The sequence below is a fragment of the Pinus tabuliformis genome, chromosome 6 (assembly GCF_031772625.1).
Source record: "Pinus tabuliformis cultivar Carrire ecotype Pingquan chromosome 6, CPIR1, whole genome shotgun sequence".
Lineage (NCBI taxonomy): Eukaryota > Viridiplantae > Streptophyta > Pinopsida > Pinales > Pinaceae > Pinus > Pinus tabuliformis.
The window spans coordinates 1,152,391,840-1,152,419,313 of record NC_142292.1 but is presented as its reverse complement, the minus strand read 5'-3'; the positions used below and the strand labels follow the sequence as shown (position 1 = coordinate 1,152,419,313).

The 27,474-nt window shown below is 40.2% G+C and overlaps 1 protein-coding gene across 2 annotated transcripts in view; it reads right to left on the bottom strand.

Annotated features, from left to right (window-relative positions):
* Positions 1-27,474, bottom strand: part of LOC149262909 (Plasma-membrane choline transporter family protein) — a 121,592-nt gene that overhangs the window by 69,888 nt on the left and 24,230 nt on the right. Inside the window, exons 3-5 of one of the 2 annotated variants that reach the window (XM_089425398.1) lie at positions 5,902-6,085; positions 5,503-5,727; positions 5,241-5,357 (exon numbers count right to left, since the gene is read on the bottom strand). In XM_089425398.1, coding sequence (XP_089281524.1) covers positions 5,241-5,357; positions 5,503-5,727; positions 5,902-6,085 — 526 coding nt within the window. The remainder of the gene's footprint in view (positions 1-5,240; positions 5,358-5,502; positions 5,728-5,901; positions 6,086-27,474) is intronic. The other variant, XM_089425401.1, reaches the window with a different exon arrangement.

Here is a 27,474-nt window from a genome sequence, read left to right as displayed (position 1 = left end):
TACATCAATACAAAGGAGCAAATTGCAGATATCTTCAAAAAACCCCTTCCACGAGATATCTTGCATCACATTAAGTAATCAACTTCACAAAAGTAGGAGCAACATGACAGGAGGAGCAGCATGACAAAGGGAGCATATTGATAGGGGGAGTATTTGGGCACCCCATTTGCCATTGATTTCAAAGGGGGAGAGAATGTTGAAATATTTCCATCAATGACAAAGGGGGAGATTGTTGGTCAATAATTTTCATTGATGAAATATATGCTCTCTTGATGAGCTCTCCTAATGGCAAATTGATGAACACTGCACCATGACATATGGTTGATGACATATCATTGCACTATTAACATGGATGATATACTAGAATGATGACATGGATGACATTGATGACTCACATGATGAAGAATTTGGAGACACACTATGATGAAGAACTGGAGTCATGACAATGACCTTTTGCTATCCCAATCACCTTCTGCACAAAAAAAAAGGTGTTCAAGAACAGTCACAAAGTAAAATAAATTTGGGCACCTTAGAAGCAACCTTTCATCATGGGACCTAAACCATCTGAAAGAGGATCTTTTCCTCTTTCCAATGAACTCTTACTTGCCCCAAAACTCCATATAGTTTGTTAGATATTGATTTTTTAAGTTAAGGAAATTAACCCTATCATTGAGCCGACCTATGCTCAAGAACACAAGTCGGCCTCCAAACAAGGACGTGGCTTTTCGGTTGTCATTAAAAAGAAACCTATTTATATACTGTCTGAGATTCATCTCCTTATCCATCAATTCGGTGATCCAACATAGAAAAGGTAGTTACAGTTCACAACTCATGAACTTGAGAAAGGCAACATAAAAGAAGAAAAGGGAAACGGTTGGCATTTCTGAGATATAACACAGAGAGTTAACACCTCAGATTTGGTGCAATCCCACTATACCAGCCACGGATATGTCTTATACACAACTTATCACCCTCGGACCTATATATTCATATAATAACTCGGAAGCTGCCTCATACATAAGTTCGTTTCTAGCTCGGTGCAATTTGTTTCAGAATCTCAATAAGCTCGAGCTACAAATCTTGTGGAGTATTTCGGACTGTGGAGTTGTGATATATTTCGAACTGTGGAGCTATGGCAATTTCGGACCATGTATTGCTGAACTGTGGGGGCTATACTACTTCGGACTGTGACCCTATTCTTCTGGACTGTGTCTATATCCTTGGGTTGGGTTGTTCTCTCGGACTGGTGGTTACACTTTATCAATAAAACTCGGATCCTTGTTGTAATATTTGTACAGTTGCACAGTTGTCTTGTAAAGCCCTCCTTTGGACAATGAAGAACCCTCTTTTGGACATTAGTGATTGATAAGGAAACATGTTAACACAGTGAAGCAAAGACAACACAGTACAGCAAGGTGATTGAGCAGTGAAGTCAAGCACAAGCCAAGCATAAGTCAATCACTAACAGAGTCAAGCACAAATTACAGTGAAGAGTTATGAAGAATTGAACAGAGAAGATTCCAATTGAAGACGTTCAAGTAAGTACATTACAAATACTTTATTAAAAGAAGACAAAAGGATTGGTGTCCTAGAGGTTGGTGCCCCTAAACACAAGGTTGGAGCCTTTAGAAAACTAGGGTCGAAACACTAGAGGTCGATCCTCATTAAAAGTCCAAGTTGGTGCTTGGCGACAAGTTGGTGCCTGGAATCTTGAAGGGTTGGTGTCCTCAAATTATTATTGTACTCAATTATTTGAAAAGAGGATTTGAGTCCTCTCTTAATAAGGCTATTATTATTTATTTTTTATTATAATTGTGAAGAATCTAACTGGTAAAAAGAACAATTGAAAAGAAACACTGATTCACCACCCCTCTCAGTATTTCTAACACCCACTATAGGTCTGAAATTTTCGGCCCCTAGCAACCAACTGCTACTTCGCACGTGTGGGAGAATTAGGGGTTCTTAGAGCTTCTTCCTTCCTTCGCTTAACCTGCTTCTTCTTCTATGCCTTATGAGAGATCAAATTGTCCAATCTTCTTCCAACTTCGACCCTTTCCTTGCTCTTTGAGAATTCTTGTCGTGCTATTGCAGAAATTGTAGCTTACCTTCACACGTGTGTGTGTGTGTGTGTGTGTGTGAGAGAGAGAGAGAGAGAGAGAGAGCAAAACCCAAAAACTTTGACTTCTTTCTTCCTTTTTCCTTCACTTGCCTTCTTCTTATTCTTCTTCGCTTGAATGATGAGTGAATGAGTGAGTGTGTCCAAGGAGGAGGTCGAATGCTCTCTTATATATAGGCTTCTAAGGAAGACGACATTCCCTAATTAGGCTGACTTCTTCTCTGCCAAGCCGACTTGGTCTTGGAGGGGTATTTTTGACACTTAGACTCAAAAATAATTCTTTTGACATATTAAAAAAATGTCAAATGGGGTCTTTTACATATGACGTAGACTCATTGACTTCTTGACTTAATAACAAAAACCTAGGAGCACTCAATGGGTGCTTTAACCTAAAATAAAATGACCTTGAGCATGAAACCCATGCTACAAAAATAATAATAATAATTTTCTTTTTCACTTTTACAATATACAAGAATCAAGAGTACATATGAAGACCGAACCTCGTTACACTTTTCAACAATATATAAGGTTTTGTTTAAACTATTGAGGTATTATCATTGATGTCAAAGCAATGGTCAAGCATGGCTGAGATTGTTAAGAGGTTCGTCATTGATAGACAAACGTTTGTAATTGATGTTAACACAAGAGAAGCCCTCATTCCAGCTGAGGTGGTGCAAAAGGACTTCAAGTATTGAAGCCTTTGGTTGAGTTTAAATCAATTTCCATTTGAAGCTCTAAGGTTTTGCAAAGCAGAGAACCTGACATAGGATTCAAAACCATTCAAGGGATTGGAAGAAAATTTCTCGTGGGATACGTACTCAAAATCATTCATCATGAGAATAGATTGGTGTCATTGGAGGAAGTATGGTCAAAATAGATAGAGTATATTAGCAATGCACATTTGCACCAGGATGCTCGGTCCAAAAGTAGTTGCAAAGATAAGGAATGATCGGGATCCAGTCGAAGTTATTGGAGAGGCTCCAGCCAAGATTTTGGTGGATCACTATCCTTTCACTAGAAGATTAAGAGATGTCGATAAATATTATGAAGTTTTTTATAAGTATAGCACGAGTATTCACTATTCAAATTTGTTCGATATGGCTTGGTACCACAGAATAGTACAAGCCACACTAGGCCACATTCAAATCGGAGCACATTGACAATAGTTGGCCCAATAACGTATTCGAAGTGACAAAAGGATGGATGTGTGAATCTAGCCCCAGTGCACTACCGTTGATGGATCCAAGTTCATATTAAAATAAAAAAGGGGTACTTGTAAAATCTGTACAGTTCGGCCCCTCCAAAAGGACACATACAACTCCAGTATAAATACACATGCGCTAAGGATCATTTTAAGGGATGAATTTTGTTGAGTTTGAACTGCAATTTTTCGAAGAAAACACGGAGTCTTTGTGAGTTTGGCATAGCGAGATTTGAAGTCTATGTAAGCCCATGTATCAAGTTGTGTGACTGATATGGGGAGGAACCTGCATCAAGTTGTGAAGGAGTGAAATGTGAAGCCGTAGTTGTGTTTGGATGTGTACAAGACAAGTCAAGCCACATGTGGAGAAGCATAATAGTGTGAAGCCCGTGTGGAGCCGAGTCCATGTAAAATTGAATTAATGTAAAAGCTGTGTGTTAAATAGCGAGTGAGAACATCATGTAAGCTTGCACCTAAACTATTAAGGAGGCATTGCAAGTGTGAGGAGACTAGATAAGCTTGAGTTGTGAGAAGTTGTGACTGAAAGCACAATTCTGGAAAGAGCAGCCATAGAAAGCATGTGACAGAAATGTGGTAACAAGCTACCAAAGATGTGTAAGCATGTGTGAAACCATTGTGCATTTCTTGTCTTTGTAGTTTGTGGAGGTCAAGCCAAGAAGGTGAGGTAAGACAACTGTCTAAGGATGTGTAAAGGCAGCAAAATTATTTAACAGTGACAATTGCAAACCTATGACCTGCAAGGTATAAGCCTGGATGAGTTGGGAACACCTGAAGTAGAGGAAAAGTTAAGCGCACGCCAGGTGGTCGTAATCAGAGTTGAGTGGAAAACTGTTGATTGCACGGTGAAGTGATGACCATATGAGGAAGGAGCAACTGACGACAATTCCAAGTACGACTTGGAGCTGGGTTGGTGCCCATGAATTTTGTTGAGTTGGTGCTCAGCTAAGGGATTGGTGTCTCCTATGGGTTGGTGCCCACGAATTCACTGAGTTGGTGCTTGGTGCCTCTCATAGGTTGGTGCATACGAAAGTTTCAGTTGGAGCTGATAAACTTGATTGTACTCTTTATATATTAAGAAAAGTTAAAAGTGATTTTCTTCCAGTTATAAATCTTCTATGTTCATGTGTTCAATCTCGAATGATTAATTTGGTGATTTGTTGATAGTTAAAAATTGGTTAATTGACTAAATACTGATTCACCACCCTCCCCCTCAGTGTTTCCAACATAAACACTAGATAGGCTTAGCTAGACACTTATTTAGACTGCACTTTATCTTGTTTTCAACATTACCCAGGAGTTACTTTAGCACTCCTACATTGTAATTACACTGGATGTATCTTTTAGTCCCATTGACCTACCTTCTTGGTCATTTGTAGTATCTTACTAACAGTACTTGCAAAATTACAAATTTACGAAGACCAAGGTACCTTTCCCCAATATTTTTGGTAGATAATTATCAAAGTTGTAAATAGTTTTCTCAGAAAACCTAGCACATATCCTCTACTCTTAGCAGATTGTATTTTCATATAACATTAGATATTGAGAAAAAAATACTAGACAAAGTTTGTTAAATAATATTGGTCCGCAGCATTTGTTATGCTTAGATTTGTGCCTTCAAAGCAGCTCTAACCTAGTTTTCAAATACATGGTTGTTTTCATCTTTTTATACACGTACAGCATGGTACTTTGCCCAAATAACATCCCAAAAAAATCAGCACAGTTTTTCTCTTTAGTCTTTCCTGAATTAGAGAACAGGAGAACTACATGCCATATAAGTACATAGCGATACACCACCTTTATTATATGATATATCCATTAAAGACAGCCAAATATCATTCAATATGCTCAATGAGTTGAGAGATTGCCGAGAAAATAAATAATGAATGAGATTTAAAAATTTACCTTTACATAAGCATATTTGTTGAAAAACCTAACAAGGGTCTCAACCAGGTTAAACAAAAAATCCACGCAACATAGTAGACACTCATTGTTGCCAATCTGTGATCGAATGCCCCTGATCTGTAAATTGTTGAAATATATATCAAGAAATCCATGGGCATTTAAAATTTAATGCAATCCAAAGAAGATACACTGGCAATCAGCAAAATAATAAATTATCATATAAGGAAACAGAGGAAACAGTGTGTATAAAGTCAAAACAGACCTCCCAGCGCAAGGTCCGAATAGCAGCTGTGAAGAGAGATCCATAACAGATACTTCCTAAAGAAGTGGTCAAAGCATGACGTAGAGATCTCAACAAGGGTTTGGGTGGCATTGATGAAGCTCTCCGATCCCCATGCATAAGAACAAGGACAACCATCCCAGCCACTACAACATGAACTGTGTTGCATAGAACAGCACCAGTCCAAAACAGACTGATTGAAAGCACCTACAACATAGGGAAATCACCAAACTCAAATATAATCATATCATAGAAGCTTAAAAACAGACCAACAGTAGCTTATAGAAACCTCTCATTTCAAATTCCAATACATCAGTGCAATCCAAGTTAGGTATTTGTCTCAAAATACATAGACAGAGTAAAGAGTACTCGCCAGCTCACCACAAGAACCCACCAGCGTACGCCATCACCCATATTTGAAGCAACCACACCAGATACTCCAAACGACCATATCACCATCCACAAAAGCATAATTGCCATAAATACATAAGACACCCTCAAAACTTCGGGAAGACTCCACACCATCTTCACAGCCTTTCTTAACACCAACATTGTGAATGGAAACCTATAAATCCCCAGAAGGAAGTGGCAATGATTATTCAGACAGAAACTTACAATCAGTATTATATGAATTGCACAAAAACATAACTAGAAATGATAATTTCATTAGTTCTACAAAGGACAAATCATGGATCTATTGATGAGCTCTAGAAATAAATATATCTAGGTTTAGCAGTTTGTTAGCATTGAGTTATTTTTAGTGATGTATGTCTTAGCACCCATAATTTAACTCTTGCAATTCTCCTGTTCACTTCCAGATTTGTTCATCAAGCCAGTTCACTGGGAGCAATCCTTTCCAGGATAGGTGGTATAACAGTTCTAGTCACTTGTGTTAGAGATCAGTGCACACCTGGGGACCATTTCCAGCATTGAAGATTGACATTCAGAGGTGATTTATGGTACATTTGAGGTTTTACTGGTGCATGCTTAGTTTGTTGCCAGTTTGCATTCACCATGCATGTTATTCAAGACATGGCTAATCTTAGCATATGACATTAAAGGGCCTGTATGGCAAATCAGATGACATGATTTTTCTTTGGAGGCACACAAGTTGTATGAATCTATTTTTATTTACATGCATCATGGTGCTATTTTTAGCGGTCTAAATTTTTGTTAACTTATTTATACTATATAGTAATTGTTGCCACAGGAATCATTTTGACATTCTGAGTTTCCTAACTTTTAGGAGGTTCCTACTTTTTAGGAGGGGTCACTCCTAATTTTAGCACAATTGTTTTTAAGCAATGGAATTTGTGCTATTATGGCATCCATTTATGGCCCCTACATAGCTTAAGGGTGGTTGTCAGAATTATTAGCACAATTTGCACATATGGCCATGGCTTATGTATCATTATTACTTGTAATTATGGATAAGGCCATGTTATTTATTTTTTTACTGTATTACTAGGTATGGTTAAGACCAACCTAGTCAAACTTTATATTCAGGCTAAATAACCTTCTTGGGGTGTGTGCCCTCGTTTTATAGGCCCATAACCCTCTCTTCAAGGGACACTTCCCCCTCTTGATCAGACACCTCACTTGAGTTCTGCATAATACACAACTTGAACTTTTATTTTTATTATGATTTATCTCATCCTGTGATCATCTTGATCTGAAATAAAGAGTGCTGCACTTAAAGTTAATTTTGGCATTCTCTCTTGTGATTGGGGTATTTTTCTCTTAGGTCAACTTGTGTATTTTTGTTGTTTTCAGCACTCGTGCTTGGGATTTGCACTTCCTCTTTAGTGCACTAAACTTATCTCTCTACTCCACTTGTGACAAGGCTAATTCAGAATTTGAGGAAGATTTGTTACAAATGACCATTGATACCTATGTTGACCATTGTAAATCTCAAAAAGGCAAAGCATTAAATGCTTGACTATATTTGTTATGCCTTTCTTACAAATCATTGTCTGAGCACAATTACGTATGTTGATCCAATTCAACCTTGGATGCAATCAATTTGCAAAAGTACAAATGAGCATAAGCACAGAATTATAGCATTGTTCTCTAGAGGTACACAATTTGGAGTTTCACACTTGCCTTTCAAAAGCAAAATGATCTAAGTGCCAGCTCATCTTTTCAAGTTGCTACCATATTTGAGCATAATATTAGTAGCATTAAGTTTTGATTTCATAACAAGGCTCAGTTGGTTGCATCTGAAATACATCTTCACTCAACAGTTTGTGTCTTCTATGGGTTAGGGTATGTTAGGAAAAATCTAAATAAGTTAACTGTCTGAATATTAGATGTCTGGCTTTAATTCTTCTCTCATTTCTTGTTTTGAGGCAATAAAGTATCCTTTATTTTAGTCTTAGTTGAATAAATATTGAGGAGTTTCTTGATGAGTTTCCTTGCGCATTTAGTATTGGGTGTCTTGATGTAATAGCAAATCAGTTTCCACACTATAACATGACCCATGTCACTGGTTCAAATTGAGATAAAATTGAGATTGAGTTTTAATGGGTTTTCCATATGTTTATGCCAGCATACGAATTTGTAGAGTTCAGAGAGATTTAGGAGACTCATTGAGTCATACCTTATATGTTATCTCATTGTATTGTCCACAACTAGCCAGGTTTGTCTGGATTGGTATTGTGTCAATTTTTATGATGATTTATTCTCACAATTTAAAGTTGATTTATTACAGATTTGATCATTCAAACAAGAGATTTTTGGGGTTCTCAGCATTCCACATGAAGGTGCTATCCCAATGGCCCAGTGTTCAGAGAGCTGCAACAAAAAGTGAGGAAAATGGAGGGTTTAGAAATCAAACCCTAGGCCCAAGGCCTTGAAGATTGCTTGCCCAAGATGCCAAAATTTTTCCAATGGACTTGGCACCTAAAAACACAAAACTTGAGACAATTTCTCCTGCAAAACCCACCAATATTCAATCCAGAAATCCAAGTGACCAACCAGGGATGGAGGAGCGGCAAACTACGGCCAAGGAAGGCCAATGGTAGGACTGATAGGGCTAGCATTGGGTGAAAGAAGCCTATAAGGTTGACGCAGGGGCTAAAGAAGAGGCCAAATGAGGCAGCGAAAGGCTCACGAGGGAGGCCGAGAGGGAGAGTGAAGGGCTAGGAGGCCAAAAGGAGGAGGAGGCCCTAAAAGGGTTGCAGCTAGGCCTTAGAAGCCTTAACGGCCCACGGAAAGCCTTGAAGGGCTGTTGTCCAAGCCCAAGGAGGGAGACCGAGGCCCTAGGGGCTCACGGCCAGGCCAAAAATGACCTTAGAAGCCCACCGCTAGGGCTGGAGAGGAGACTAAAGCCTCTTTACGCCTGCGGCTAGCCTCTAAGGCCAGAAAGAGGCTGACGCAGGGCTTCAGATCTTCAATTTCCTGAAAATTCTTCCGTAACTGGCCCTGCAAAAACTGCAGAGGCTAGATCTTACCCTCAAGGGCCTAGATCTAGCTCTAATCCAACTCCTTTCACTTGATCTCACCTGCACAAATAAATTTACAATAACCCAAAACTGCAGTTGCAAACAAGGGTTAGAAATGAAATTATTAGAAAAATTATTATACAAATTATATTTAGAAAATATACGTGTGTACAATTCTTAGAGAAATTTTAAGAATAATTTTAAAATTTTGATAAATGGCTAAATGTATTTCAAAAGATAAATGCCAAACCACAGCCTTGGCAAAGTTAGAAAACCATAAAAAATATTTAGGATCCAAACACAGTCAGCATGTGCCCACAATTTGTGAACTTGGAGTCTAATGGTTGGGGAACCTACAAACACTATATATTTTCTAGAAAAAAAAATAAACCATGAGAAGATCTTGCTCGCTACATTTTCAGCACATAATATAATATATTATATAAATTAGTTATATTTGTTTAATAATATATCATATAATATATTTCTTAGTTATATAATACATATATTGGTTATATTTCATATTGTATATAATATATATTTCTAAATTGTTATATATGAGATTACTTAAGGTGAAAAGGTGACTTCATGGTGATTTTAAATAATGTGAGATTTTTTTTAAGGACTCAAAGTACTGATAGTATAAAATACTTTATCTTTAGTGTTTTAAGAACATTGATCATATCTTCAGATGATATTACAAAGATCTTAACCAAGGTGAAGTGTATATGTAGTTAGATATTGTCAAATAAAAATATGATAAATAATAATCTTTGACTTCTATATATCCAACTCAATGATTATTGTGGACCCAATTTCTTGAAACTCTATTGGATTTTGAATTTCAACACACCAATGCACATTTTTCTTATGAGTCCCATAGTAGAACCTATATTTATTCTAATATCCCCTTCTCCCTCTATCTCTCAAGATTGAGATCCTCTTTGCCTGAGTGTATTCTCGTTGACCTCTTCTCTTCACATTCAAATTTGTCATTGAAATTAACAACCCTTCATCACTTACCTTGTCCATGTTCTTTTGATCGACATATTTTATGCCAATACATCCTCTATCAATGACTTTCATGTTGCTCATCTTCATGTCAATGAACTCTTTTTCAATCGCTTTATGTAATGTTCCTAAGCAGGAAATTAAGTGATAAACAAAGCAAGCAAACAATCCAACAATCAGAAAAACGAAATACACATTAGGCACCCATGAAAACGTTGGATATAGAGAATTGCTGAGGCATTTTATTAAATCTTCAAGGGCAAATACAATGATAAATAGAATGGTGCACCTGGGCTTGTCTCTAGGGACAAGCGTGACAAAACCCAAGTGAGCAAATGTTGATCTGAAGGTTGCCCAACTGCTACACCAAAACTAATCTGTGTTGCCCAGAAACTACGTTGTCTGCTGGAATCAAAACGCTGGAATCACTGCTTCCCGTGCTCAGAAAAATTATAAGATTTCAACTCTCGATTCCTCAGCCAAAACCCAAGAAGGGTTTGGCCTAGTTCAAACTTCTGAAATTCGACCCCCAAGGAGCCCAACCTATACTGCAACTAGTAAACTCCACCTACCTAGATGAAGTTGGGAAACCTCTCAAAAACTACCCCAAATCACTGGGATGAGCCCTCCTATGAATTTCCTTCCTTCCCAACAGTGATTTCGGTGCTGTGGCTCTTTCCCTCAAGAACCACGTGTTGCCCAGACTAGCCCTCTGCATTGTCCTCCAGGACTGGAATTCAAACTACCTGTTTGTTGCACTCTTTTGCTCCAAATCTCCTCCTGAGTGCTGACCCAATGATATCCTTCGAATCTTCTGGTTTCTCCGACTAATGGTTGGCCCAATGAAGCTCTCCCCTCAACTGCGTGTTCTCTATTTGCTGGCCCAGAAATACGCACTTCTGGATGATGGTTGAATGGACTGGCTGTAAATACTCCCTGGTGCTCCTCAAGATGCTATGAAACTACCTTCCTAGGGTGGCACTCATATTCCCCCGAAGGTAAAGTTGGATCTCCCACTTGAGAGGTTCGTGGTTGAACAACCAGTTGACTCGGCTAAGCAGCTCGAGTAAACAGTCAAGTGATTTTCAATATGCAAGAGTGAATGAATGCCCAAGTGAGGAGCTCTTCCTCCTTATGACTTCGTGGGCCTCCCTTTGCGTCATGTGGGCCCCTCCAACAACTATACGAATTCCCTCCAAGGCAATTCAAATTTCCTAGTACGCTTTCCCATGTGGGTGGCCCCCACCTTCCACTAGCAAAATAATTTGGCAGTAGTTCTCCTAAGTCCCTAAGTCAAAACTGCTTGGGTCCCTTTCCTTAGCAAAATTGTACAAAATTGTATAGAGACAAAGCATGTTACAAATTCTTTTCGGAAGGGACATGACATCCTCCCCTCCCAAATGTTGCTTGCCTTCAAGCAACTTCAGAGCTGGGTGCACCAAAATGTGCTCACCTTCCCAGGTGGCATCCTCATCCGGCAAGTTCTTCCAGTGTACCAAGAACTCCTTGATGGTCCTGCTCCTCAGCTTGCTCTCCCACCTCTCCAAAATGGCCTCAAGCTCCAAAACCAGCTGGCCCTTTGCTGCCCAATCACATAGTTCCGCAGGGTACCCCTCCAGCCACTGATTAACTCGCTCGATCTGGCCATCTATCTGGGGGTGGTAACTTGTGCTAGGGGTGAGCTCGGAACCAACCAACCTGAAGAGCTCTTGCCAGAAGCCTCCCATGAACCTGTTATCCTTGTCACTCACGATGTTCTTCAGAAGCCCGTGTAACCGGAAGACCTCCCTAAAGAACAGCTCTGCAACCTGTGAAGTCGAATATCTGGTAGGGATGGCAAAAAAGTGGGCATACTTGGTCAACCGGTTGACCACTACATAAATGCAGTCCTTGCCCTGTACTGTGGGGAGCCCCGTGATGAAATCCCTAGAGATACTCTCCCATTTTCCCTCGGGGATGGGAAGCGGTTGTAATAATCCTACAGGATGTATCAGTTTCCCTTTGTTTCTCTGGCATGCCTCACACTCCTATATGTGTTTCAGCAAGTCCCCCTTGAGGCCCTTCCATGTGAAGCGCTCCCTGACTGCCATGTATGTTTTCCTGAACCCCTGGTGCCCTAACAATGGCGAGTCATGTGCTGCCTGGAGCACTCTCTCCTTCAACTGCGAGTTGGGAACCAAAAATATGCACCCTTCTAGTAGATGACCTCATCCGTTACCCAGTAGTGCTCATCTGTGTGGGTACCCCCCAGAATCTCACATGCCCTCCTGTTCTTAGATTACTCCACCAATAACTGGGTCTTCCAATCATGGCAGATGGTCACGAGTGATAGGCATGTGGGTCTCCGGGATAGGGCATCAGCCACCACATTGTGTTTCCCCCGCACATACTCTATGTCGAAGTCATAGACCTGCACCTTGCTGACCCATCTCTGTTGTCTATCGTTGAGGCCTTGCTGCACCATGAAGTGACGAAGACTGTTGTGATCAGTCTTCACCCAAAACCTGTTACCCACCAAATACTGTCAGAACTTGGCCAAGCCATGCATGATGGCCAGCATCTCCTTGTGATATATAGAATATGTATTATGACCTCTCACGGGGTAAGAGCTTCCGACTCTCGAAAGGAATGGGGTGCCCATCTTGAGATAGTACCGCTCTGACTCCCTCCCCGAATGCATCACACTCCACGGTGAAGGGCTGGGAGAAGTCTGGAAGTGCTAAAACTAGACAACTACTCATCACCTCCTTGAGGCAGTCAAAAGCTACCTGTGCCCCATCTGTCCATGCAAAAGCCCCTCTCTTGGTCAAATCTATGAGGGGAGCTGCCAACTGCGAAAATCCCTTGACGAACTTCTAGTAATATGTGCAGATGCCCAAGAAGCCCCTCAACATTGTCACATCTCTAGGTATTGGCCAATCACGGATAGCTCATATCTTCTCCTCATGGACCTTCACCCCATCTGCACCAATGATATGCCCCAAGTAGAGCATCTTGGTCAGGCCAAACTCACACTTGGACAGCTTGGCATAGAACTATTGCTCCTCCAAAATACACAGCACCTCCTCCAAGTGCTGGAGATGCTCCTCCCAAGTCCTGTTGTAAATCAAGATGTCGTCAAAGAAAACCAACACAAATCTCCTCAACTGCCTCCGGAACACATGGTTCATACATGACTGAAAAGTAGCCGGGGCATTGGTCAACCCAAATGGCATGACCAGGAACTCGAAGTGCCCATAATGGCACCGAAAAGTTGTCTTGGGGATGTCCTGATCCCTCACCCTAATCTGGTGGTACCCCGAACGTAGATCTATCTTAGAGAAGTACTTGGCTCCTCTAAGCTCATCCATCAACTCATCAATGCAGGGGATGGGGTACCGGTTCTTCAGTGTCTTCCTGTTGAGGGCCCAGTAGTCAATGCACATGCGCAAGGTTCCATCCTTCTTCCACAACACTACTAAAGAAGCAAAAGGACTGGAACTTGGCCTACTATGGCCCAATGCCAATAGCTCTTTGATGGCCCTCTCAATCTCATCCTTACAGGCCTTGGGATGCCTATAAGGGATAGCGATCACCGCCTGCACACCTAGCACCAACTCGATGGGGTGCTCGAATCCCCTATCTAGTGGCTGCCCTGGTGGAATATCCCCAAACACCAGTGAGTACCTATCTAACAAGGCCTGTATGTCTAGAGGTGGTAGTTGGGCCTACCCTCCATCCTCTGAAACCCTCAGCTCTACTGCCCATGCTATGTCTCCATGTCGCAGATCTACCTCCATCCTATGTGCTAAGACTGTCTATGGTGGATATGAATGCATGCCTCTAAGGACCACCGATTTGCCATCCAGCCCAGTGAACTCCATCTCCAGTTTCTTCCAATCAATAGTGACTCGCCCAAGGGAGTACAGCCACTGGACACCCATCACCACGTTGGTGTCTGGCACATCGACCACAAAGAAATGGTCTGTCATAGAGTAGTTCCCCATAACTACTGTCAAAGCGGGCACATACCGAGTGCACTGCATGGTACAGTCACCTAGTACCAGGACTGAAAAGCCCTCAAACTCGGTCGTGGTGAGGCCCCTCCTCTGAACCAACTGGGCATCTATGAAGTTGTGGGTAGCCCCATTGTCAACTAAGACCAACAACTGCTATCCCTGTATAGTGCCTCTAATCCTCAATATTAGAAATTTGGGGACCTCACATAAAGAAGCAAGGACTCCCCCGAATGGGGCAAAGGATGCCCCTCCCTGTGGAGGTGGTGGTGGTGGTCCCCTATCTGTCGGACTCTCACCGTCTCCCATACCACACTCCTACTCCACCTCATCCTCCTGGTCACTGTCTAAAAAGACCTCAATGTAATGTGCTTTGCCAGCAGTGCACTGATGGCCTGGTGCCGAGGGCTCCCGACAAGTGAAGCACAACTTCCTCCTCCTGAGGTCCTTCCATGTCTCATCATCCAGTTGCCCCCGTCCCTGGGTGGTTCTCTAAGGTGGGGGTCTAGTGTCATGCCCCTTCTGGGGAAAAGGGGTTCGTGCAGAAAAGGGTGCTCGTGTCTTAGGGATGGCCCCCTGCAAATCTCTGGTGCACATAACTGCTTCTTGCAATGTGGAGGGTCTGCGTGACTTCACCAGTCCACACAAGGGCTTGAGTAAGCCCTCTATGAAGGTGTATACCCTCCGAGCATCTGATAGGTCTGGCACCATCACTGAAACTCGCAGAAACTCTGAGATGTACTGCTCTGGGTTGCCTGTCTGGCGAAGTTGGGTTAGCTCCCTGAAATGAGCCTCTGGATCCCTCTAGTCAAAGCGTTCCACCACCCTCTTGGTGAAATCCTCATATGAAGCCACATTGGCATGCCCCAAGGTGGCCAAACCATGAAACCACCAGTCATGGGCTTCCCCCTCCATGTGCAGCGTGGCCATCTTGATGGCTTCCAGCTCTGTCATCCGGTTGAGCTAGAAATACGTGTCCATCTTCTCAACCCAGGCCCGAGCAGTGCACTTGGCAGTGCCATCGAATGTAGGGAAGTACATCCTCCCTATGGTCCTCTACAACTCATAGCTCTGCGTGCCCTGTCCTCCATAGCCCTTGCTCTTCTCATTCTGCTTGAGCTTGCAGAAATCTCTGAAAGAGAGTGCTTCCCTGAAGTCTGCACCCATAGACTACCATTCTCTAAAGTGTTCTCCCATCTGTGAAGGGTCTTCAGTCCCTGCTGGTTCAATCTGTGCCACAGGCACGAAAGAGGGCAGTGTGGCTCGAGTTGGCCCACTTGTTAATGGAGGTTGTGTTGCAGGTGAAGGGTGATCGAATTGCTGAGAGGCTCTAGAAGTTTCCCCAAATAAGAATCCCCTAGGGGTGGTTCTCTCCCGGTTCTGCATTTTTATCTCCTCTAGCATCTCTTTCTGCCCCTTTGCTAAATCATTCAAAGCCTTCAAGAGGTTGTCAAAATCCATCTCCTCCCTGCTCTTGGGCTCTACCATATCTTCCTCTACTACTACTGCCTTCCCCCTATCCTCCGTGTCTGGAGTGATTTCCAGTTCTCTTTCTCTGCTCCGGTACCTCTGCCTCCTGTATGTAATATTCTGTTGGTCCCCTTCTCTCATAGGAGAAACTCCCCACAGTTGAGCCAAGACCTAGGCTCTGATACCACTGTAATGTTCCTAAACAGGAAATTAAGTGATAAACAAAGCAAGCAAACAGTCCAGCAATCAGAAAAACGAAATACACATCAAGCACCCATGAAAACGCTGGAAATAGAGAACTGTTGAGCCATTTTATTAAATCTTCAAGGGCAAATACAATGATAAATAGAATGGTGCACCTAGGCTTGTCTCTAAGGACAAGTGTGACAAAACCCAGGTGAGCAAATGTTGATCTAAACACTTGCCCAAATGTTGCACCAAAACTGGTCTGTGCTGCCTAGAAACTACATTCTCTGCTGGAATCAAAAGGCTGGAATCACTGCTTCCCGTGCTCAGAAAATTATAATATTTCAGCTCCCGGATCCTTAGCCAAAACCCACCAAAACCCAGGAAGGGTTTGGCCTAGTTCAGACTTCTGAAATTCGACCCCCAAGGAGCCCAACCTCTACTGCAACTGGTAAACTCAACCTACCTGAGTGAAGCTAGGAAACCTCCCAAAAACTACCCCAAATCACTGGGATGAGCCCTCCTATGAATTTCCTTCCTTCCCAACTGTGATTCTGGTGCTATGGCTCTTTCCCTCAAGACCCACGTGTTGCCCAGACTGGCCCTCTACGTTGTCCTCCAAGACTGGAATTCGAACTGCCTGTTTGCTGCACTCTCTTGCTCCAAAACTCCTCCTGAGTGTTGACCCAATGATGTCCTTTGAATCTCCTAATTTCTCCGAGCTAATGGCTGGCCCAATGAAGCTCTCCCCTCAACTGCGTGTTCCCTATCTGTTGGCCCAGAAATACACACCTCTGGATGATGGTTGAATGTACTAGCTGTAAATACTCCCGGTGCTCCTCAAGATGCTATGAAACTACCTTCCTAGGGTGGCACTTGTAGTCCCCTAAAGGTAAGGTTGAATCTCCCGCTTGAGAGATTCGTGGTTGAACAGCCAGTTGACTCGACTAAGCAGCTCAAGCAAACAGTGAAGCGATTTTCGATATGCAAGAGTGAATGAATGCCCAAGTGAGGAGCTCTTCCTCCTTCTGACTTCGTGGGCCTCCCTTTGCCTCATGTGGGCCCCTCCAACAGCGATACGAATTCCTTCCAAGGCAATTCGAATTGCCTAGTACACTTTCCCACATGGGTGGCCCCCACCTTCCACTAGCAAAATAATCTGGCTATATTTCTCCTAAGTCCCTAAGTCAAAACTGCTTGAGTCCTTTTCCTTAGCAAAATTGTACAAAATTGTGTAGAGACAAAGCCTGTTACAAATTCTTTTGGGAAGGGACATGACACTTTATTATCGATAACTACTCTTCCAATGCATTCTCTATCAACCCTACTTTTGTTAATAACCCTTATGTTCACAAACCACTTATCAAAGACCTCCTTGTTGATGACACTCCTCTGTATCTCTACAAATTCCTTATTGATGAAGCCTCTTTCAACGACTTCCTTGTCCATGGCTCTTGCTACATGCTCCTACATCAATCTCTTTTTTCTAGAAAAACAAAACAAATCCTTATGCAATCATTTCTCGTGCGTCACTTTCAATCTCAAAAATACAAGTAACATCCTAAAATAAACAAGAGTTCATTTACTAAGGAATATCCAACATAAGGACAATAATTTTATATCCATATAGGATAATAGTTGTATAAATGAATAAATCAATATAATAGATATCGATTGATATATGATTAATACAATGTCATGTGACAATATACTTATAAGCATTGAGTAGTCACAATACTTGAAAGGTTGTGTCCCTTAATTGGGTTGTATTTTTATATTAGTATTACTATTAATATTTAGATTCATTACATTGTCTAGCCCTTCAAAGATGCTTTTGCCCTCAAAGTATATTATGGAAAGGCTACCTCTTCATTTTGGCCTACAATGCCTTGTCATAATTCTTCATTATTAAGGCTGAATATATAAGACAAAATTCTTGAGTTGTGAAAGGGTTCGACCACCCTTATTTGATCTTTTCTGGATTTGTGTGGTAACAACTTCTATTTTGGGACTGATTTGTACCAAAACTAATATTCTTCGAAATATAGTTCAAATTTTGTCTTTGTTCTAGACAATGACTCTATGACTAGATGACAAATAAGTCCTAAAGACTCTCAATGGGAGTCTTGACTCAAATACAAAATCCCTTTCTCATGAAACCCATGAAACAAGTCAAAGCAGATGGCATGTGTGACCTTACAGCCAAGTGAAAGCAAGACAGAAAGATGGATGACATCCTGCAGATGCTTCAAGCGGGTGGAATGGGCGTCAAGGTCGAGAAAGAACCAAAGACAGATGCACCGAATCAGTAGAAGATGCAGTTGATGCTAGAAGGTTTTTATATAGACTGTTATTTTGTTTTTTGGTTTTGTAGATGATAATGATTCAGAAGGAAAACAGTTTACCTATAGTAAGAATAGAAGGATATTTAGCGTGGGTAGATAGGCTGATAATATACTGTTTTTGGATGGCTTTGAAAAACTTCAGATGGTTAAAAAACCCGGTTTCCCTTAAGGGCGGGTTGAGACCTGTCCAACTATGTAATATCTTTTAATTTCAGTAATGAAAAAACAGAGTATCGCCTTAGCTTACAAAAAAAAAAAAACCCATGAAATAAGTCAATAAAATAATTTTATTTTTTCTTATTTACATCTTATTACATAAAATCATAATTACATGTCATTATGAAGACCGAACCTAGTTACACTTTTCAACACGCACTTCTCTCCCTTTCACAAAATTGCAGATCGAATTCCTTTTATATCTAGATTCACAATAGGTCGAATGCACTTCTATATATAGTTTCTTCAAGGTGGTTGAATCCCTTCATGAGGCCGACTAGTCTTCTCTTGAGGCCGACTTGCTGGAGGATGCACAAAATACAATTTTGACTCAATTACAAATTTCTTTCTTGATATAAAAAGCCCAAGAAGGGTTTATTACATAATAACAAGGACTATGATATATGACATAAACCCTAGAAGCACTCAATGGGTGCTTTGACCTAGAACAAAAATAAATGAAGCATGAAACCTGTGCTTATAAATAAATAAAAAATCCTTTCTTTTGACAAATACATAAAGATTACATCATGTCATGAGCTAGACAACAATTATGAAGACCAATATTAGTTACATTTCTCAACACTACTGTGCTCAGAGAAGCTCGGTCTGCCCAGAAACACTGCCTCAGATCAATCCTTACTGTGTTAAAGTCATCCTTTGCTTTGCCTCATATTTGACCTATGCTTTGCCTCAAATTCGTCCTTTTTCTCTCTACCTCAGATCCAAATTCTTGCTTCGATGAGGAGAACGAATGGCCTATATATAGACATTTCAAGAGCCCAAATGGGTGTGTCCCTTCACTGGGGTCGACTTCATCTTTTGGAGGGTCGACTTGTCATTTGGAGCCAACAATCCAACTTTTAGAAATTCAATACATGAAGAACATGTCTTATATTAATTATTACATAGATTTCCCAGGCTAAAATATGAGTTATGAAGACCGTTCATAGCTACAAAATTCAACACTCCCTCTTAGCTAGGGAGGTATTCATAATGACTATCCAGATGTTCTCTTGTTGACAAATTTAACCTAGGTGGAAAGGCATTGGTCAGTTTGTTCCATTCCAAGAGAATTGTTTCTATGATCGAATCCGAATCAGGAAGGGCTCTGTGAGATCCAAACAATGGGGCAATATTTTCATATATGCAATAATTGGACCATATGACTTTACTTATCCTTTTCATAGTGTGAAAATGCATCTATTTTCCTTGCATCCAATTCGATGGGAAAACTATTGGAGTGAAAGAAGGGATCTAAGGAAGGAGAGAGGTCGAATCAATAAAAAGTCAATGTCAATGTCTTAATAAAGAATTGCACGGGCGAATATTGACTCTTCCAGTATTTGCTCCATGGGGTCGACCTACCTATAGACTCCAATGAGATTAATTGGTTTTCGGTTTTATTTTGCCATCCTATCCAATGAATGATTAAGATTCCTATATGATCTTATGCAGTCATAGGTTCCATCGTTCCATAGATTCTATCTAAATGCCCAGGTCTTCCCTCCGCAATGGAACTTTCTTTTCATCTGTTACGGAATCAATTTACTTAGTTTCCATCGACCCAAAGCTCTTTCTCCTTCATAAACTGGATTCCTTCAATCTTGCTTGAATGAATCAATACCAGAAATAGCTTCATGTAATGAACAGATCTACACAAACTATTTAGTTAATATTTACAACCAAATTGACAGGATAAACCTTGTGCCCAATGTAAAACTGTAAATACGATGCAAAGTTATGTTTTAGGTATGCCTTGTTATTTTCTATTTTAGGAAAATATTATGTGAAGTTTTTGTACTGTGACTTGATGGTTTAGGCTGGTGAGCCATGAAACTATGATGTAATGAAGAATTCTCTCAAGTAATAGAATTGGTTGTTTAGATAATTCTCCATGGTGCACAATATGGTTTGACTATTTTGGTGTATCTGTTATGATGGGTTATAATTTGTTATACTAATGATTGATTCACTACATAGATTAGGGGTATACTTAAATTTCTCTTTTTGGTTATGTTGAGAATGATAGCCTAGGCCCATACCCTTTGCCCCTATAGAAATTTCATGGTTCCTACAGTCCCTCTTAAGATGTTGCAGGTGAGACATCACTTGCTCGTGGGGGATGTCGAATAATAAAATTGGTATATGATCCGATATAATAATAGCAACAGGTTTTATTAGAAAAAAAAAGAGAAAAGGAAGAAAAAAGAGAAAAGGAAGGAAAAAAAACGAAAGGAGGGAGAAAAATTTATGGATGAACTCAAATATCCAGTACCTACAGAGAAGAGTATTTGTCTATTGGAAAGGAACCAATATACTTTTAATGTCATTTCCCAATTGAACAAAAGAAAGATTAAAAATTGGATTGAACATTTCTTCGATGTTATAGTAATAGCTATGAACAGCTATCGCCTCCCTAAAAAAGGAGGAAAGAGAGGGTCAATGATAGGACATCCAATACGTTGTAAACGTATGATTATTACACTTAGAACCGGTGATACTATTCCACTCTTTCCAGAACAGTAAAATTTCAAATTTGAAACTAAATGGCCATCCGTTCATATAGAAAAGGTTATAACAATTCATCATTAGCATCAACTTCATTCAATTACCATAATCCTAGTCAGCAACTCTAACTAGTGGTAAATCAACGACATCAACTAGTCACTATAACTTTGGTTAGTACCTTTGACCATAATTCTAGTCGATATCTCTAACACATGGCGCATCATTAGCATCATCTAGTCACCATGATTCTGGTCGGCGCCTCTAGCCCATATTATACTGGCTAGTCCTAGTTCACCAACATCCTGGTCAATCTCTTTGACTCGTGCTAAAACCCTAGGGACACACTCAATCCATTTGAGTATTCTAGTCCCAAATCCAAAGGCCTCATTCTAGGCCATGATGCTAAATGGGCTCACTCAACCTATCTAGATAGTACATTGAGCCTGATGTTGAAAGGCATCTACTCAACTATCATTGAGTAATTCTAGGCCTCTAGGACCATTCTTCCTAATACTAGTCAATATAATTGACTTAGGAAGAATGTTTGTCCTCTATCGGACCATTCTCCCTAATCCTAATCAACATACTTGACACAGAGAATGATTGTCCCTGAATGAGCTAGCTACATTGATGTGCCTATCCACTACCTGCATAAAGTATCCTGCATCAACGTCATGCTCAAAAAGTCGTCACTTGGATCAATTCACCAATTATCCAAGTCATCGCTTGGAGCAATTCACCTATGAACTTGGTCAACACCTATGACCTATGGTGAAACCCTAGGCTATTACCATTCCTGCATGCTAATTGAATGGTAACTCTCATGCCCGATGCTAGAGGCACTCACTCGCCTACCTAGGGAGCACTCTAGACCTTGATGCTCTCTAGGCCATTCTCCCTAGACACAATTTTTGGCCCCTTGTCAATACTCTGACCTGTCTATATTCTGACCTAGGGAAAATGTCTGCTCCTTGATGCAACAACATCACCATTCCCTCTAACCGAGGAAAATATTCTCAACCATTTTGGCTTATCCCTGAAGTATACAAACTTCTCAAGCTTGTCTCTAAAGTATACAAACTTCTCAAGCTTGTCTTTCACGTGTACAAACTTCGCCTTGAGACAGAGGCTTTGTGAGTCTCATTCCTCCCTTTTGTACCATGTCTTAATATGTGCTTTGACCTGTCATCATGGTCGTCTCCTACACCTGATTAAACAATCTTGCAAGCAGTTACTGAAAACACATTGCTTCACAATTTGCCAAACTAGTTGCAATATACTTAGCTCTTGTGGTCATGAGGGCAATAGATGTTTGCTTCCTTCCCAAGAAAAATCCAAACTGAATCATCATCCCGATGTGTTGTGACTCTTCATAGAGTATATCACTTTGAGATCTTCCATGTACCTCTATATAAATGTAATTATGAATACCTCCCTAGTTAAAACGTAGTGTTGAAAAATGTAACTAGTGTCGATCTTCATAATTGTATTTGTCAAAAAGAAAAGAAAAAATTAATTTTTTGATTAAAGAAAGATTGAATTATTAAAGCATGGGTTTCATACTTGGGTCAATGGTCAAATAGGTCAAGCCTCCATTGTTGACTTCTAGGATTTTTGAGTCAAAGTCAAAGTTATTATGTAAGAGACCCTTCTCAGGGCTCATTGTGTCAAAGAAAGGAAAATGTTTTATTGTCAAAATTAAGTATTATTCCTCCTCCATCAAGTCAGCCATATTTCCTTATAAGTTGGCCTATTCATCAAGTCAAGTCAGCCTCAGATCAATTGACAAGTTGGCCTAATGTTAAGACTCTAACTACTATAAATACAAGAGTTATTCGACCTTTGAAGAGAAGATACAAGTGATCTGAAATTCGTATAAAAAGGAGATAGTGCGAAGATGTCTAGTTGTAGTCTTCAACATCAAAATGAAGAAGTTAATATAGAGAAGGAAGAACAAATCTATGCCTCAAATATAAAGGCAATGATATGTATTGCAGGAGCCGAAATAGTGCAGGATGGAGAACTTTGACCAAGAACTACAGAAGCAGGAAAGGGTTGACTTGATGGTTTGGAGTGAAAAAGGTCTTTTGTCTATAGGGTCTTGGATTGTCTCATCTTGATTTACTAGTGGAAGAGTTGGACTGGGTTTTCCCCTAGATAGGGGTTTTGCCCTGGCTGAGTGCCTACATCTTGTGTCCCTTGTTTTGATCTTCATTGTTTGGCATTTGTCTTGATGAAAGGAACATAATAAATTGAAAGAAGAACTAATAAGAAAGAAGCAATCACAATAAAATGTCAAAGTCCAAGAGAAATCTACCTAAAGAACCTAATCCATATGATGCCCTAGATTTCTCAACATAATTGAGGCAACCATCGATCTAAGAAGCCATTTCTTAGACAGCGAGGTCCCTTAGAGACTGTTATCAACCACAAACTACCGTTGTGTTGTTAATTGTAGTAGTGGATCCTTTGTAAGAGTTAATTTGGGCAGCAAATCCTTTCTAAGGGTTAATTAGGGCAACAGATCCTTTCTGAGTGTTAATCGTGGCATAAAAATCATTTGCTCTGGGCAGCGAGGCCCATTAGGGCACTCTAAATAAGCAACAAGGTGTAGAGCCTAAGCATTGAGGACATTGTTAGGGTGTTTTCATGAGGCACCCGAGAAACTGATGATCTTGTAAGTTGAATTAGACAAAAGAACAATTTTGCTAATAGGATTAACTGGTGACGTAACCCTTGTGTAAATGTTCAATGCATTCAATAAAAGATTGCCCTGTTTATCAAGTTATGAGTATTGTCTAGCCAGGTTTGTTGCTGTAAGAGCACTAGGAATGAGATTGTAAATTGATGAATTATTGGTATTGTTGGTGAAATCAGCTACTTGTTTACACTGTTGTGCATTGAATATCATCTCTATTGAATTTAGAAGAATACTATGATACTGGTACAATATTGTCATGTGCTCTTTTCAACCCTAGGAGTAAGTTTCCGTAAGTGATATTACAGAAATAAAAGGATTAGGTACTAATTGACCAAGACACAATCAACAACACTAGCACCCTCGTTGTGAGGAAAGCAAGTGAAACTACTAGAATCTAAGAAGCAAGTGAAGCCATTCAAAATCAGTTAAAGGATTAGGTCCTAATTGACCAAGACACAATCAACAACACTAGCACACTCGTTGTGAGGAAAGCAAGTGAAACTACTAGAATCTACGAAGTAAGGGAAGCCATTCAGAATCAGTTGTGCTATGGGACTCACCAAGGTGCAAAAGGCGTCTGCAATATGCCAAAAGAGGTCCCAAGCCATCATCTGAAACCATATAAAGATCTATTAACACTAGATCAATCTCTTGGAGATGGAGGACATCTTTGGTTCTTGGTATGTGCATTGAAATCCCAAGAAGGATGACATCACCCACAATCCGTGTTGAACAACATACTCATACAGGTCTTGATAAGAGTTCCTGACTAAATCCCTATGTCAAGCATAATTTGAGGTCATAGGGAGGGAGTAGCAGAGTACAATGTAAATGTCCAGGGTAATGGGACGCATACCACTAATCCAAAACCACATTAACTAAGCTAAGTCAACTAAAACAACCAAGGTGACAATGTTTTGAAGAGAATCCCAAACATAGCAAGCCATGACTCCTAAACCTCAGACCCCCACCCAAACTTTGGGTTTACTTCCTACAAACTGAAAAACACCGATAACCAGGATGGTAGAGTGGCCAACTTTGGTAAGGAATTATTCCTATCCAGAAGGAGTTGGTAGCTAAAGTTTCTTGGTTTCCCTTGTGTAATGTCCCCAAATTTTGGATTACCTGGTGAGGTGGTTAGGAGGGATTTCCAGAGCTTGTGTCAGGTCTGTCATAGGAGCGGAATTAATCCATTGGTGGGCCTGAAGAGTTTTAGAGGAGTTTTATGGGTCTGACTGGGATCGCTTACCATATTTCACCATCAAGATCAATTCCACATCGTTTGCTCTTCGTTATGTTGCATTCCGACAATTTCCGTAAAACAGAGTTATTAACAGGCATATTTTAATTAATTATGCTTAAGGTGTTGTTTCGGATCGATTACTTGGAGAAACACCTTAGTGTAATATATCATTAGAATTGGGGCGAAAAGATCTACAAGGTAGGATGATGAAAAGGGGCTTTGGGTGGCCAGTGTGACCACGGAGGCGAATTAAGCATTTTTCGGCATTAAAAGTGACTTTAATGAGTTCATAAAAATCACTTTATTCAATAAAGGAAAAGTGTTTTTAAATATTTAATTGGAGAGAAAAGGTAAGTGAGTTATAAAAAGGGAAATGAGGGGGTCTCTCCTCATTCATTCATGCATTTCAATTTTTGGAGAAAGAGCTCAAGGAGAGAGTTTTGAAGGAGAAACTTAGGGTTTGGAAACCCTAGCCGCCATAGCTTGTTTCAGTGTTGGAACTAGACACTCTAGCCAGTTCAAAGAGTGAAATCACTCAGATCTTACTGTCAGGATTTAAAAGAGAAAAAGATTTTCTAGAGATTTGAGCTAGAAGAGGTGTTATCAGTTGAATCTCTGATTAATTGTTCTTCATTAAACATCTTTCAGGTTGAATTTAAATGTGTGGGAGCCAAAGATCCAAGTCCAGGTCAAAGTAATTTATTGTTGGAGAGAGAGCACAAGTCCCCACTATTATGTTAATCGAATATTGTGAATAGAGGTTGTATTGTTGGGAAAAGAGACAAGGATGAGTTATGGTCACTAATGGCACAATTTCCTCCATTTATAGTGGTTCCAATCTCACATTTGTTAGATTATGCAACTAGGGTCAAATTCCACTTTAGACAACTCATTTGATGGAGATAACCATTGCATTAAATTCCTTTTTTCAAGAGGACCAAAATTGACTTAAAGATCACTCAAATCGGACAAGGAGAAGTGTGTTTTTGAATTAAAGCCCTCACATGTGCAAATTGTCAAGATCGGCTTCAACTTCAAGTAGGCTCATGAAGCCCAAACAACATGTCTTTTCACCCACATGGATTCATATAAATACATGAGACGTCAAACCTCATTAGGCACTTCATTCACACAACATACATCTTCTCTCTCCTTCTCCTATTGGTTCGCACAACTCAGAAGTGAAAGACTTCTCTCTGTCATGCAAAGTACAGGTGGTTGTCTCTGATTGGGCCGAATTGCAGGGCTAACTACAAGACGTTGACCAATGTTAACTTGGGCATAATTGGCATGTTTTGATTGCGTTTTTTAGTGAATCTTTGTTGTTTTAGCAAGCTGCAGATATTGGTTTTTAATTCAAGGCAACCTGTGCTCCTTGACCGAATCCCTAATTGCAGAGGTTGACCGCAAGCTCCACCTCCACGTTGACCAGGTTTGACTTCACTAAATCAAACTATTTTGGGCTCATTTTAGTCTGCTAAGGAGGCCACATTATTTGCTCCAACATCGAGCTCCTTTGAAGACTATTTTGACTGTTGTTCTATCTCTAGTTAGGGCACATTTTGACAGCAATTGATTGTTGTTGACTTGAGCAGACTTCAGGTAGATCAGATTTGACTACAATTGACTCCATCTCTCTTTTGAATAGTTGCTTGGTATTTTGACATTATTTGGATATTGAATTGATATTGGATGATGTACTCTCTCTGCTGAACATTTGAAGACAATCTAATAAGAAGAATATTTGCAAGGGTTTTGCCCTGGTCATTGGCCAAATTTGTGTCTCTTGTCTCTTGGTTGTCTTTCATTGTACATGTGCGCAATTGTTCTATCTACTATTGCTCTACTATCATTGGATAAATTGAAGAAGTGAAATTGTTAAACTAGATGCTATTGGATATTGCTAACATGATAGTTGCAGCATAGAACAAATTGATAAAAAATTAACATGGTTTCAAAGCTAAGTTGAAGACAAGCCCAAGAGACATATAACAAGAGCATCCATCTTCTAAGTAGTTGATTATAAGGGGAAAATCTTTTGGTAAAAATGTCTACCTCTTATTTCAAGGATCAACAAGCATGGAAGACTAGGATAAACATCACCTTAGATGAGTATGATGCCTTGGAGTACGTGGAAGGAAAGATCTCACCACCACCAGAAAATGCTTCTCAAGCTATCAAGTCCAAGTATAAGAAAGGTGAGATTAAAGCTAAGAAGATCATTATTGATTCTTTAAGAGATCATTTACTTGTCTATATTTCATCCTTGAAGACTTCCAAAGAAATGTACGATAAGATTGTTGGCATGTATGAGGTAAACAATTTGAGTCATATAATGGAATTGAAAAATCAACTCAAGGAGTCTAAGTTGCATAAGGGAGAAACTGTGCAATCCTTCTTCATAAGAATCACTGAGATCAGGGACCAACTCCAGATTGCTCAAGAAATCATACCTGATAAGGAATTGGTGATGATTGCCCTTAATGGCCTTCCTTCATCATGGGATATGTTCATTACTTCTATCAGAAACAGGGAAAGGATCCCTTCTTTTGATGAGCTACTTGCTCTATGCAATCAAGAGGAAAGATTAATGATATCTAGAGGAAGAATTCAAAGGCCAAATGAAGGAGAGCCTACTGCCTTCGTTGCTCAAGGGAAGAAGAAGAACATAAAGAAAGGAAAGGGAAAGCCATTTAAATCAAGAAGACCTCCTCAATCCAATCAAGATTCCAAGGACTCAAGAAGAGGAAATAGAGATGTTGAATGCTACAATTGTCATCAAAAGGGTCATTATGCTCGAGATTGTCCTGAAAAGAGAAATGCTCCAAAAGGA